General features: G+C 30.1%; 1 protein-coding gene across 4 annotated transcripts; it reads left to right on the top strand.

Annotated features, from left to right (window-relative positions):
* The first annotated feature begins 1,220 nt into the window (after positions 1-1,220).
* Positions 1,221-14,235, top strand: LOC113402988 (circadian locomoter output cycles protein kaput). Of its 4 annotated transcripts, none has more exons than XM_064220359.1 (14): positions 1,221-1,682; positions 2,421-2,569; positions 2,670-2,851; positions 2,929-3,046; positions 4,605-4,700; positions 6,932-6,992; positions 8,533-8,771; positions 8,939-9,086; positions 9,401-9,584; positions 10,212-10,397; positions 10,615-10,776; positions 11,092-11,214; positions 12,626-12,661; positions 12,866-14,235. In XM_064220359.1, exons 1-14 carry the CDS (start codon positions 1,645-1,647, stop codon positions 13,046-13,048), a joined length of 1,905 nt encoding a protein of 634 aa, XP_064076429.1. In that variant the 5' UTR covers positions 1,221-1,644; the 3' UTR covers positions 13,049-14,235. The 4 variants fall into 4 exon arrangements, with proteins under 4 accessions (XP_064076429.1, XP_026499198.1, XP_026499205.1 ...); XM_026643413.2 differs by having other exon boundaries at positions 11,098-11,214; positions 12,866-14,234; XM_026643420.2 differs by lacking the exon at positions 12,626-12,661.
* Positions 14,236-14,602: the final 367 nt, after the last annotated feature.

Below are 14,602 nucleotides of genomic sequence, written 5' to 3' on the forward strand. Positions count from 1 at the left end.
ATAAAACGATTTATTACAACATTTAAATATTTGATAAATATATGAAATCAGTAGGTAAGTTATTTATTTATTGTTTTATCTTGTCTGTTATGAATAATCTACATAAAATTTATATTACTTGTTTTAAATTAATAAGAATTATTTTTGTTATGTAAGAACTCTAATGTCGTCTACATTACGTGCTAATAAATATAAACTAAAAAACCTCTTGCTTAAATTTTTTTTATTTATAATAATCAACACTATTCCACTCTAAATACTTACAAGTTTTATGTACTTTAATTTTTTTTTTCAATGTATCGATATCAATTTCAACATTCAAAACACAATGTCGCAAATCTACAATAGATATCATAAATTTTATTCAAGATCTCGACCATGATATTACGTTAATTCAATCAGAATTGAAATATAGTAAAGTATAATAATAGTTAAAATTTTGTTTTAAAAAATTTATAATTTCGAAATATGATATGTATATTTATATTAAAATGTCATTATAAAGTTATGTAAAAGAATAATTATACTCCTTTTCTTAAAGTCTATATCATTCTCTTCTTAAATAACTCTTAAATTAATTAAATTGTTATACTAAACTGTTATTTTTATTGTTTGGTTTGATTTTTCACCAGATTTATTTTAGTTACAAAATTAATGGGTTTTAATTTTAATCAACATTCATTTCTTTACGTTTAATAATAAATTATAAAATGTCCAGTAAATATTTTTGCAATCTGCCTTTTATTTTGAAATCGGAGTTTAAATATATTTACGTAACTGCTATCATTAAATTTAATGACATGAAACATCATAATTAATGCCCAAAATAAATAACGATATACCTATAAAAAAAAAATTTTGCAATTGTACATTGAAGCACAGTTGACAAAAGCTATTAGCTAAAAAAAAATAAAAAAAAATTTTCACCGTAAGTTAAGGAGCCGGACATCTATCATATTTAAACAAGTATGTAGTTAAAGATATATACATACTTAGTTTAATAAGAACATAATCTTATATTATTATTTGAATATAATTTATTTATTTCAGCTTGTTTATTTAGTTTTCTTAAATTGTTTAGAGATTTATTATAATTGCAACTGTTATGATATTATAAATTTAGGAGTGAAAAATCTATATTGGCTTGCTATAACGATTACCGATTTTTCCAAGTATATTAATTTCAGTGTTGCTACTTCATATAAATCAATTTCAAGGACTATTTTTCATCGAACCACAACTGTTATACTTCTAATGGGAATATTATCATTTTATCAAAATTTTCTTATATGTTATTGGTGTGTTTATTAAAATAAGTGGCTTGTTTCCTTTATTTCGTTACGTATATTTTATATTAAAGTTAATTTTTAAAAGTGCGTGTTTATAGTGAATAATACATCAGTAAATTAGTGCTCTTTTAACCGCTGTCCCTAAAACATTGCCTTCAATTTCCAAAGAGCATTTTGCATATATTTTAAACAATACTAATTCTCGAAATCGAATTATCTGCCCGTGACGTGTTATCAATAACATTTAGTTTACAGTGCTTTATTTTCTTGCAATATTTCACATTATGTCGTTAGTATGTGATGTGTCGCTACTGTCGTACAATTGATCGACTTTCGTAGACAAGGCAAAAGAACCATGGACGACGACGGAGATGATAAAGATGACTCGAAAAGGTATTTATTTACTAGTTATGTATATTGAAAAATTCGTATGAAATAAATCATTTCATAAATAATGTAAGTAAACCATCAAAATTTTCCGCGACAATTTCTGTTATACAATCGTTTCCTATTTAATATTTTTGTAGATGTCAACTTGTTATTCATAGGCACAGCACTATTAATCAATTGAAAAGCGAATATGGACTAAGGAGTTACTACATTTTTTAACCATGAGATTAATCAGTGTTTATATTTGAAACTCTTGTAAATCTTAAATCAGTTTGTTATTCTTTTATTTAATACTGTAAATTTTGTCATAAATGTGAATCTAAGTTATTAAAAACATTTAAGGAAAATGAGGTGAATTTTCAGACAATTTTATAACTTTATATCAATTCTAATTGAACAGATTCTGTTCTCTTAATTCCAGCTAAGCAAGAATTGTGTTTCAATCACTTTGATTACTATGATTTATTATTTGATCATCATATATGATATTTCTGTTCTTAAATACAAAATATTTGTTTTAAGTGAATGTCTTGTGGTTTTTTGTTTTCAGACTTTTTAGATTTTATTGCTGTTAGATATATATAATCGTATTGTTTGTTGCTTCTTGTGCTACTATTTATGAAATACATTTTGTTTTATGTAAAGTAAATACAACAGAAATATTAGGAAACTCCTAAGAATTTGTTGAAATCTGATCATTTCATTTCATATGAAAATATTAAGGAGTAATATCATTTTTAGGAGGACACGTAACTTGAGTGAAAAGAAGAGGCGAGACCAATTCAACATGCTTGTCAATGAACTTGGATCCATGGTATCAACAAATAATAGAAAGATGGACAAATCAACTGTCCTTAAATCTACAATTTCTTTCTTAAAGAACCATAATGGTAATAACTATATTTGTAATTTATATATTTTATAGAAATTTATTTAAACACATTGAGTTGTTTTTAATACAAATATACTGCATATGTATTGATTTTATAGAAATAACTGTTCGCTCAAGAGCTCATGATGTGCAAGAAGATTGGAAACCTGCATTTTTGTCAAATGAGGAATTTACATATTTGGTATTGGAAGCATTGGAGGGATTTGTAATGGTATTTTCGGCATCTGGGTGTATCTATTACGTCTCAGAAAGTATAATGTCATTATTAGGACATAAACCAGTAACTATATATTTCCATTATTAAGATTATTTAAAATAGTATGGTATTAGTATAGCATTGAAATTTAATCATTTCAGAGTGATATGGTGAACAAAAGTATATTTGACTTGGCATTTGATGAGGATCGTTCTAACTTATATGCCTTACTTCAAAACCCTAGTTTGGTGATACATCCTAATCAAACAATATCATCAGGTTTGTTTCTTCCTATAATGTTTTATAATAGAGATAATATAATCAAATATATTTACTTTAGTAGTAAAGTACATAAATGATATATAACTTTTTATAATAATAAATCATAGCCTATTTCATGTTGTACTTTCCTGTAATGCATAGCGAATTATTTATAATCAATATTTTATGTCATTATATATTTAAACTGCTGCAGTTTTTTATGCAAATGCTGCTTATTTTTTGCGATATTTATAAATTGATTTGAATGAAAATGTTGTTTGGTTTTAAAATTGAGGAATTATTTTTATTTAGATTATTATTATTTTGTGTTAAAGTTTTTTTTTCTATTATCAGTCTCAGTATCAGTGAAGACAAATCTTAAATATAACAATTTAATAAGTATGTTATTCTTATACATTTTGGATTGCATCGAATGCTGATATTTGTCTCCAACCTTAATTAGACCTAATTTAATTTAGTATCTAATGAAATAAATATAAAAAAAAATTTTTTTCTGAAGTTAAGATTTGGCAGGTAAATATATAATGTCTTTTGTCCAAAGATATATAAGACGAAAATATTAATCTGTTATAGTAATATGTCCATACTTTAATATGTTATTAAAATTTAAGTCATGTAATTCGTTCGTCGTAACTTATTTTCGGTGCCTCTAAAATTTTGTTTGGGATCTCTACCCTCCCTTCTGTTTTACGTAATGGGTTAGGGGCACATTTTTGTTTTCCTTTATGGCGAAATCAGAGATTTACCAACTTCTCACAATGCATTGCATGGCTTTTGCATATTTCAATTGAATTAACAATTATAAAATATTTTGGTTGTATCGCAGCTTCGAAAGTTAGTCAACAAAATTAAAAGTTTGAAAGTTTTGTTACACGTTTTTACGACTTCAAACAATTTATAATGTTTTGTTAGCCTAAGTGGCTTATAACACCGAAACTTATTTTTCGGTCGAACAGTGTTTTAAAGGTTTCGCGTTACTTGAAATATACTATAATAGACACTTGCGATTTTTATTTGCGATGCAAAGTTCTTATTTCGTGTGGCTGTTGCATATTGGGACGAGAAGGCCTCGTGGCTCATATATATATATTTAATTTGTGGTTTTTTAGATAAGATTGCGATTTGCGAGTTTTAATTCGTGCAATGTACAAGTATTAGTATAATTTGTACTTTTATATAATATGCACATAAGCATAGATTTTAATATTTTTATGTCTAGGCGAATATTTTATTATTATTGTTACATAGAATGTTTAATGTGTAAATATAATTTCATTTTTTAAACCACACCTAGCTTCGCTTGATATTTAAGTTTTTATTCATTTATGACTCTATGTGACAGAATACAACAATACAAAGCTGAGTTTATCACTATATATATACACATGTATATAGATTCTGGGTGCTTACTATAAACATATAAAAATAATAAACAAAATTGATAATAATGTCAATAAAGTATAACAAACAAATGAATAAACATTTCTGTTTTCGCCTTTACTTGGGATTATTTTCTGAATCGGTGTTAAACATTTCTGTGTTTTATTATTTTCAGAGAACGAGGTACGGTTCCAGTGTCATTTACAACGGGGAACACTGGATTTTCGAGATGATATCACGTACGAACTGGTTCAATTCAAAGGACATTTTCGTAAGACACTACGTTTATTTCATCTAAATGTGCTTAGTAGAAACAACATCAATTAGTAAAATGTATTTGATGTGTAACATCTTTCCTGTCTCTTTCCTACTAACTGTGGTAATGATTTAAAGAAATGGGACGGAAGTGTGTAACAGGAAGCCGGTGAAACGCGCCTATTTCTAATTTGATCAAATAGGGCGCAGTGCTAGATTTAACCGTCAGATGGTTTTAGCCTACCCATGTTTGAGAGGATCTAATGTTAACAATGCTTATTATTAAGATGAGATATCAGTTGGTACACATCATATGCGACTACTTTAATATATAATACTCACTCATTTTTTTAATTACTTACATTTATATCTCGAAATTGGTTAATTCTTATTCCTATTATTAACGTTTTCATAGCCTGATTTATTTAATAAAGACCCTAAAAGGAACTATCTTTAGTAGCGCCTTTTTCGTTTTTGTTTTTAATTATTTTTTAAAATGTTTAAACATATCAGGAAGAGATCCTCGGCGGAAGTGTATTTCTTATTCGCATTAATAATGTCTTATATCTGAACCAACATTAAATTATAATAACCAATGCCTTTGTGCCTTGTGTCGTTCTCTCTAAAAATGTTCTGTTAAAAAAAAACAAGATAGAACAGTACTAATATATTCTACTAGTTGTCTATACTATAAATGAGAAAATAGCTCTGTCTGTTACCTCTTAAACCGCTGTAGCTATTTAGATTAAATTTGGCGTGTAGATAGTTTGAGACGCGGGGTAGGAATTGGGATCGACTTTTTTGTTTATTTTACCCCCGAGGGGTTTGTGTGTGCTATGGGTAGTTTTATAAATTTCGTGTGGGTAAAGGCGCAGGTTCAGCTAGTTTACAATAAAATGTAGTATAAATATGGAAAACGCAAAAATGTCGTGACAAATGATAAAATCTGAATATTTTTATATTATTTGTGTTTAAGAATCAGTATGTTTGTGCGTACACGCATGTGTCTGCTGAATATGTTTTTGGTTTAAAGCTCTTTTTAGTGTAGGGTAAGGCTTATTAGGTTTCACGATCACGGTTAAATTGAGTTTTAAGAAATCCAATGACTTAATAATATATTTTATCTGTCAATAATAAATTAATTAATTTTTATTTTGGTTTGGTTTACGTTAATATTTTTTTGTTATGTTTAAGGAATAGCTTTCATAATTTAATGTGGCTTATCCGTAAATAAACATACATTTATAGAATATTAATTTGACAAACAAAAATATTTGATTGATGTGCTAAAGAAAATTTTATAACTAAAAATTCTACATTTCTTATTATGTGTTTAAATACATGTAGCATTAGAAAATGGAAAAAAATGTTATTTTAACACACAGTAACGTAATTAACGTTAAAGTAATCAAATGACTTCTTAAATAAATAAAAAGTTAACATTTTCGAAGTTTCTTTAAAGCGTACATTACACAATATATTTATAATTAACTGATGCAACGTTACAACTTATATTGAAACATTAAAAACAGTTGAATTTTGAATTACAGGTTGCGCTCTGTAATACTAAGTGCCTGTCTCACTCATTTATGTGTTGGTCGAATCGGCACTGTCACAATACAGGCAAACTACTAAGACTGCCTTAAGAAATAAGTGTAAAATATATTATCAACTGATCGGAGAATTTTATTTTATACGAGTATGTTTGTTAAACTATTGAATATCTGTGTAAATTAAGTGGTATTCATAATATTCATAATATAAAGCAAATCGTGGTTCTCTACATAAGGCGCACCTTATATTTGTACTTCGAAATTATCCTTTTACGAAACGACTACAACAAGATCTTTGCAGATAAACGATGATATATAGGTAACTTGTCAAAAGTACGGGCGATAAGTAACGTTACACCGAGATGTGAAATTATGCGAGAGTATCTAAGTTAAATACCGATGCCATTTTACCTAAGATTATATTCAGAAAATTAATTTAAGACTTATAAATAATTACGATACTAATTTCACCTGAAATCATTTATAATTTCTCTGCACTATAAAATAATAACGATTAAATTAAATTACTAATGTTTTGTTAATAGTCTTATCAGTGCAACTATTTTTATCCTCGTCCTAGCATTCCAATGTACTTTCTGTACTTCTTTGTGATTTTATTTAAAAATATCGTAAAGTATTTTCTAAATAATTTTAAACGTACGGATAAAAGTACAAACTATTTAACATGTTGCAGGTACATACATGGAACAGAGCGATAGTTCCGACATCTTATACCAACAAGATCAGGAGTCAAGGTAATAAAAAGTATTTTATGATATTACTAATTTATTTCATGAAAACTTCGAAATCGAATTGCTATTTTTTATATTGATATATTGTCATGAAATTTGTACCATTATATTCAGCGTGTTTAAGGGAAGGTTTTTTTGCTAATACTAATAACTATAGGAACATATACATAATATCTCAAGTCCATGTCAATATTGGCGCAGGGGACTAAAAAGCAGTTGAATATTATAAAGTTACTAAATTAAGTTAGTAAAGATTATTAAATAATATATTCCTTGTCTTTGAGATTGTCGAAATGATCCAGAACAAAGAAAATCTGCATATATCAAGTAATTTGTAAAAGTGTAAATAAAATTTTCTGACTTATTAGTTAATCGTTCCAGTTAAAAAGGAACCCTTGTAACATCATTTCGTTGTCGTGTCTGTCTATCTGTCTATCCGTCAAGACCCTTTTTCTAAGGAAACCTGGTAAATCTTTTAGCATTGTGTAGTGGTAGATAGCCCTAATTGCGCGAGTCCTACTCGCACTGCCCCGGTTTTTTGTGAATCTTTTAAAACGAAACGAATTAAGTTTAAGAAGCTTATATTGAAACAATCAATATCCACTTTCACCGGATACCCATGTTGTGAAACCAGTTGACGATGCCTTTTCCAAAAAATATTTAAGTCATCTTCCATTGGAACATCAGTAATATGAATGTGTCAAGAATACTTTGTGTGCCAATTATGAACATCAGGCAAATTTAATAGACAAAAATGAGGATTTTATATCTAATATAATTTAATAGACAAAAATGAGGAGTTGAATATCTGTATATTCAATTCCTCCTCGAAATTGCTTTTATTATGTTAGGCAAAAAGCTCGTAATATGTTTTTCTGTGGTCTTTCATATAAAATCTTTAAATTCATCAAAAATTTCAGAGCTAGGTAGAATGCGTGCATTTCAATTCTTTTTTTTTTTAAATAAAATTTAACTTGAAATTCATAATATTCGAATTAAAAATCAAAATGTGTGTACGGTATTCTGTTAGGTAAAATTTTAGGCAAAACAAGTAAACAGTACAAAACAAAGAGGCTTCTTAGATTTTCCGTCAATGTTTCAAATTAATGTTTTAAATCGGAAGAGAGAATGCCCGGATAACAATTAAAACGAGTGACGCATCCAGACCGTATGGCAAATGGGGAACGCGAAAGGGAATATTAAGCACCAATTATAAATATAAATAAAATATAATATAATATAATATAAATTGCAGCCGTTCCAGGCATTCAATTTGCAACGTTTTAAATGACGATGTCAGATCGACCAGGGTGGCTGATACAAATAAGTATTATGTTGTATTGCAATATACGCTATTATTGTGGAAAGGGCAGATTTAGTTTTTACGAGATTATGAAAATAAATTAGCCCGAGATTAGAATTGATATATATTATAAGTATTAAAATTACTTGAATCCATCTTCATAAAAAATACTCGAATGACATACAGTTAATTTATGACAAAAATATTATCAGTTATGTTGTAACGTTCGTTTTGTTTCAGGCTTCTGTTTGTCTGCACCGGAAAGCTGTGCACGCCTCAACTAATCCGAGATGTGTCTTTAGTTGACACAAGCCGTAGCGAGTTTACATCGCGTCACAGCTTGGAATGGAAATTCCTGTTCTTAGACCATCGTGCTCCGCCCATAATAGGTTACCTACCGTTTGAAGTGCTTGGCACTTCGGGATACGATTATTACCACTTTGATGATCTGGAGAAAGTCGTGACGTGTCATGAAGCATGTGAGTTGTAATTATATGAAACATCTATATATATTTAATATATGTTGTGTATTGTTACGTTGATAATACAATAGTCCTGTGTCTGAGTCATAAGACTATTATCATTTGTATGCTGATTGTTTGTACATGTCGGTAGTTCCATATTTATACGAGTATATTATTTTCAGTAATGCAAAAAGGCGAGCTTACGTCATGCTACTACAGGTTTCTTACCAAGGGTCAGCAGTGGATCTGGTTACAGACCCGTTTTTATATCACTTACCATCAATGGAACTCTAAGCCAGAATTCGTTGTCTGCACACATCGTGTTGTGAGGTGTGTTGAAACATCGAAATGTATGTTTGCGTACTTATCTTCTTCTATCAAGTTGACTTATTCTGACATAGTCCAACTATCTTGCCAGTGCGCTATTACAGTTATTATTAATAACAATCAAAATATCAATAAATAAAAAATAGATTTCATTCATACTACCGAATCCTATTTAAAATTGATTTAAGTCATATATCATTAAAAATAGATCATTTTATTAACCAGATTTTTGAATGGTTAGGTTTTGAAACTGCCCTCGTTTTGTAAGCTATTATAATGTAGATTAAGTATATTATAAATTTTATTTTTCTATTTAGTTATGCGGATATATATAAAAACGCGAAGCAGGAAAACATTGACACTGACACCGTAAGCGAACCAGAACCCAATAGAAGTGACTTGAAGGAGACATCTTCAGAAGATGCCATGATGGCTATGTCACCATCTTATATGTCTGAGGCCAGTGATGCTTTCGGGAATTCATATCATTCTCTGTCGCAGGTATTATATTTTACTTTATTTATTCTATTAAAAATATGTCTTATTAGACTATTGCGAAATATGTTAATGTAATTTGAGTACATACATGTCTATCTCTTAGGGATAGTCCATCATAATCATTTTTTATCCTTTACTTTTTACGAGAGATAATGGCTTATTTGCGAAGCGATTTTAAGCAATACAGCATTAATCCTTATCCAAATATTCCAAATATCCAATGCATTTTGCATTTAATATAGATCAATATGACCTGTTGGATTTAGAAAAGTGTATTAGTTAAATGTATTATGTTGCTTGTTTACTCCGTAATAAACATTAATCGAAGACACAAGTCTTTCATTGTCGAGAAACCAACTTAGGAAATTAAACCCTATCAATGTATTGAACATGACCCTTTACAACATGTAATTTAGATGAATATTTTCGAAGATATTACAAATTTAAAACGCAGGGACATAGCGGTTTGTATTGTCTAACGGCTGCAAAACTGTGAACGTTGTTAAACATTCTGTAGTATATTTAGTATCAGCATTGCACCCGTGCGAAGCCGGGTCGGGTCGCTAGGTTTATATGAAATCCTTTCGAAGTTGTTAGTAAGGGTGCAATATTTTCGTTGTTTGTTAACAGCCACTATCGGTGAAGTCGGCCGCGACGTCAACTGGCAGTACTTGCGCCACCGTCGCGACCATCGGCACGGCTACCACTGCCACTGCTTCGTGGCCCACCCGTGCCTCGCAGGTGCTGTACGCTCCAGGATCCGATACAGCCTCAGTGTCGGGTGATTCGCGATCGTCACGCATGACCGCGCAAGAAGTAAGTCATATGTACTTGCTTGTACTCGTTTTAAATTTGCCTCCCCTTCGAGATTTACAATCGTACCTATACTTATATAATAAAACTGAATAACATGCTTGTCGGCTATGAAAAATCCTTTCTCCCAAATCATAAGGAAGGAAGGTTTAACATCATACTACGGACGCATAGTGCTCGTGAAGAAGGATTGTATGTAAGTTTAAAACACTTTCCGCAGACGCCACGGCTAGCTGAACCGGCGATAGTACCTCAGCACGGTATCGGCGCACAGTACTTGGAGCCGGCGCCGTACATTGGATCCGTCGGTGTGTCAGGGGTGTTGTCGCTGCCGCTACACTCGGTGCCGGTGATCGTCAGCCCGGATCAGGCGCAGTTGCAGGTGCGTCTTACATCAGTTAAATTTTTCAAGATTTATATACGTTTTATTAATACAAAAATATCTCTCGAGCTCCGTAAGTATGGCGAGAGTTTTAATTCTTTATTTGCGATTCTATTATTTTACATTACATTAAAACTTTAATTGGATTGATTTCGATAACTGTTTGTATTCGTTTTCGTTATTTTGATTTTTATTTTGATTGATTACTATTATTTCGATTAAATGATTATTGAGTTTATGGCTATAACGGGGAACGCAATCGAGAGGTCGGTGAGGTTGTTGGTATATCATGATGCGAGCTAGTGGCCGCGGCAGGAGCAGTTGCAGCGCACACATCGCGAGTTACAGCAGATGATAGTGCGCCAGCAGGAAGAGCTGCGGCAGGTGAAGGAGCAACTCCTACTCGCACGCCTCGGTATCTTACAACCGCTCATTAACGTGAGTAATTGGCCGTTACCGGCTATGTATAGCCTAGCGTTGCAGCTTCGACGATAGGTCACGGGGAGGCGGACATCACGCTTTCTGTTTCAAAATGTTTATATATGTTATACAATGATTATCATTTTCATATTCATAGGTAGTACTGTTAATACTAAAAGTGTAACAAATGACATGGGCGGTGTGCTTTTGATTCACGGCTTCGGTACTGAAGAAGTTTATGTACACTTATGAATAAAAGTTAAACTTCAACCTTTTGTCACGCAAATAGCTTGTGGGGGTAATTTTGATTTTGAGAGAGTAATGTTTTGAAACAGTAACATACCGTCAATACAGGTACTTACAGGAATTTACTTGTTTATTTTATTAGAAAACATTGTGTTTTTTTTTAAATAACTGGATGATATGAAGATATTTTCACATTAATCATATTTATGGGTTTATGTTTTACAAATATGTAGTACGTGAATCAATTATTTTTAACCAACTTTTAAGGATTCTGAAGGCGAATAATTTCCTCTTAACCGGGTTGTAGTTTTTTTCCCATTGAATAATTATTTTTATTTATTTTACCGAACAATAAATGTCAAGAATTATCAAGTCCTTCTAGTATAGAAATCGTCTTAGCAATGTGATCAAAAATCGATAAAGTTTGTTGTAATTTGTAGTACGTCATAAATGACATATTACATCACAATTTATTACGATGAAGAGAAGTTATAAAAGCATATATAAATAAAATATATTACATGTATTAATCATAATTATTATTATATATATTTTATATTCGTCGCTTCGGTTAATTAATTTTAAATTATTAAAATAAATAATTATTCCTTCTTTTATTTTAAATAAAAACTAAAATCTAATAATTAATTGTTCAACATAATTATTAAAAAGGGCCATTGTTTTTAAACAACAACAGCGGAAACAAAACACATGTATCACATTCCATGGTCACGCATAAAAATAGAGAATACATTAATTATATATAAATATACATATACATATGTTTAATTTAACTAAACTCTTCTTAATGTACATATTCTACTCAGTACTAGGTAGATGCTGGTCATGTCATTTGTAAATTGCATTAAATACAGGTTTAATTTAAAAAAAAAAATGCCTTATTATTTTTAATCACAGCACGCTACTTACTATCTGGGATATAACTACATAATCGTTTAATTAGTTTTTAAGTTTTTTATAAAATAATTTCCCGCATTGCGATTTTATGTGTAATATATATTATATGATGTGTATTGATTTAACAATATATAAACTATGGCCAGATGGTGCTGGCCCGAAAAATGTCTAAGTTTCGAATCTTTGATGACTTAATTAAATTTTAACCACTTGTGTTTTACTAAGCAATAAACTACATTTTTAATAACAAAAGTTAAATTGGCAGCCTTCCAGCTCATCAAATACCACATCAATTCCGATGGTAAATATCCCACGAGAATATTCACTAAAATTTACTATAATCTATAAAAACTGCATTTAAAAAAAATCCTCTTGTATATACACTTCCCTTAAACTTTGTTTTATACAGTAATTTTGTTATATTTGCAATAATCATAAATATTCAATATATGGCTAATGATGCATTTTGTACATAATATACATTTGAATCATTTGAAAATTTTAGGTTCAAGATCCATTCTCACATACCGAACAAATGCAACAAAACGAACGAGCACAAATACTGTACGACGGAACAGCGGCTAGACCAGCGCCTAGCTATCCTCACCACCCGCCACCGCCGCCGCCGGGTGGTCACCACCTCAACAGACATCAAAATCAAAATCATCATATGCCACCGCAGCAATAAGACTCGGTACTTCGCGACGCATGTGGGACGACTTATCTTAGCCCGGATCTCATTTAATGATAAAATACTTCCTTTTAAGCACAAATATATAAAATAATCTTTTCAATGTTATTTACCGTCTCTGTTGTGGATGTAGTTTAGTTTTTCTGTAGTAAAATGATAAGGCAGGAATGCGTGACGAGTACGTGTTACAATACAAACACAAACGTTTAATAATATTTAGGGAATCGCTTGAGTCCGTCACTTAAGAACGTGTTTCTCATAATATATTTTACGTTCTTTTTATATCTCGTAGAATTAGTGTTAATCTCAATTAGTTTCGATATATTTTTATGATATTTGTTATGATATATTCGTACTTCTAATAAGTGGTTATGTTTTGTTGAAACTACTTGTACATTAACTTTAACGAAGTAGAGGTTGGGACTCTATATCTTAACACACTTAAATTTAGACTTTTCTTAGATTTATTGAAAAAAAAAAAAGTTAAACTTATGTAAGATTCCAAACATACATTTTTCAAGGTCACCGTATTCGTATAAAATGTATAGGAAATATTCTACATTTCAAGTACTTCTTGAGGTTATGCTTAAGATCTATTCAGAATAATTAACATTGATAAGAGTACTTAATATTATTGTTTTCCTACATACGGTTTAGTTAAAATTAAAATCAACTTTATCGACTTAATGAATTATTATTTAAAGTCGGGGTGACCTTAATTGTGATGCAACTAAATATTATTTTAGTGTAACGGCATTTCTTATTTTTGTATTTTTGATCGAAGGGCTGTGCAATTTTGTATATAATTATGTCGATAGGTACCAGATAACCATTATTTTAGTTTAAATCGAATGGACGTTACGTTGTCTTTAAAATATATTTTGATCTTTTACTCCGTTCAAATAGATTAGTTTAAAGATTTTGTACAACACAATCGGCTACATAAATTGTATATTATTTGGTTTTTATAGTTTAAATTTAATAAAACGTACCTTCTGGTTATACAGAGTATACTAGCGTGTAATGACAAGTTTTAGAGAATGTCTTAAACCAGGTAGTTTTTAAAATATCTATCATTTATGTTTTGAAATGAATTAGCAAACCAAAATGGTCTACTCAAGTAAAGCCAGTATGGCAGCTTTCGCATTAACAGCACGACCTTCAATTATTTCTACAAAAAAAAAATATATATATATATATACCGTTTATGTGTACCTAACATAAACGGTACAATTTGAAATTTTAGGAAGTTTAGTCCAAATTTTTAACTCTTTTTATATTTAACTTTTTATAAAGGATTTTGATATATTTGTGCAGTGTCATATCACTGATACTATTGCATTTGTTCAACTTAATGAAACCCAACCAATTAGACGGAGGGGCAATGTTCTTCCTTGTAAAATTAGCTTATAAGATTAGCGAATATGTATCACTAAATCGAAACTTTCGCAATATGGTTGGGTAGCCTGGTCCGGTTTTTGAAATAATTATCAATGTCTGATTAACTAATTTGATTTGAATCTGAATGGTCTTTGGTCGGTGGCAGCCGAT

Source organism: Vanessa tameamea, chromosome Z (assembly GCF_037043105.1).
Source record: "Vanessa tameamea isolate UH-Manoa-2023 chromosome Z, ilVanTame1 primary haplotype, whole genome shotgun sequence".
In the NCBI taxonomy this organism is placed as follows: domain Eukaryota; kingdom Metazoa; phylum Arthropoda; class Insecta; order Lepidoptera; family Nymphalidae; genus Vanessa; species Vanessa tameamea.

What these genes read in the sequence shown, in the direction of transcription:
- LOC113402988 (XM_064220359.1), top strand. Translation starts at nt 1,645, where the DNA reads ATGGACGACGACGGAGATGATAAAGATGACTCGAAAAG. An exon ending in CGTGACGTGTCATGAAGCAT is followed by an intron (nt 8,772 to 8,938) that starts GTGAGTTGTAAT and finishes TATTATTTTCAG; the next exon opens with TAATGCAAAAAGGCGAGCTT. An exon ending in CACGCATGACCGCGCAAGAA is followed by an intron (nt 10,398 to 10,614) that starts GTAAGTCATATG and finishes CACTTTCCGCAG; the next exon opens with ACGCCACGGCTAGCTGAACC.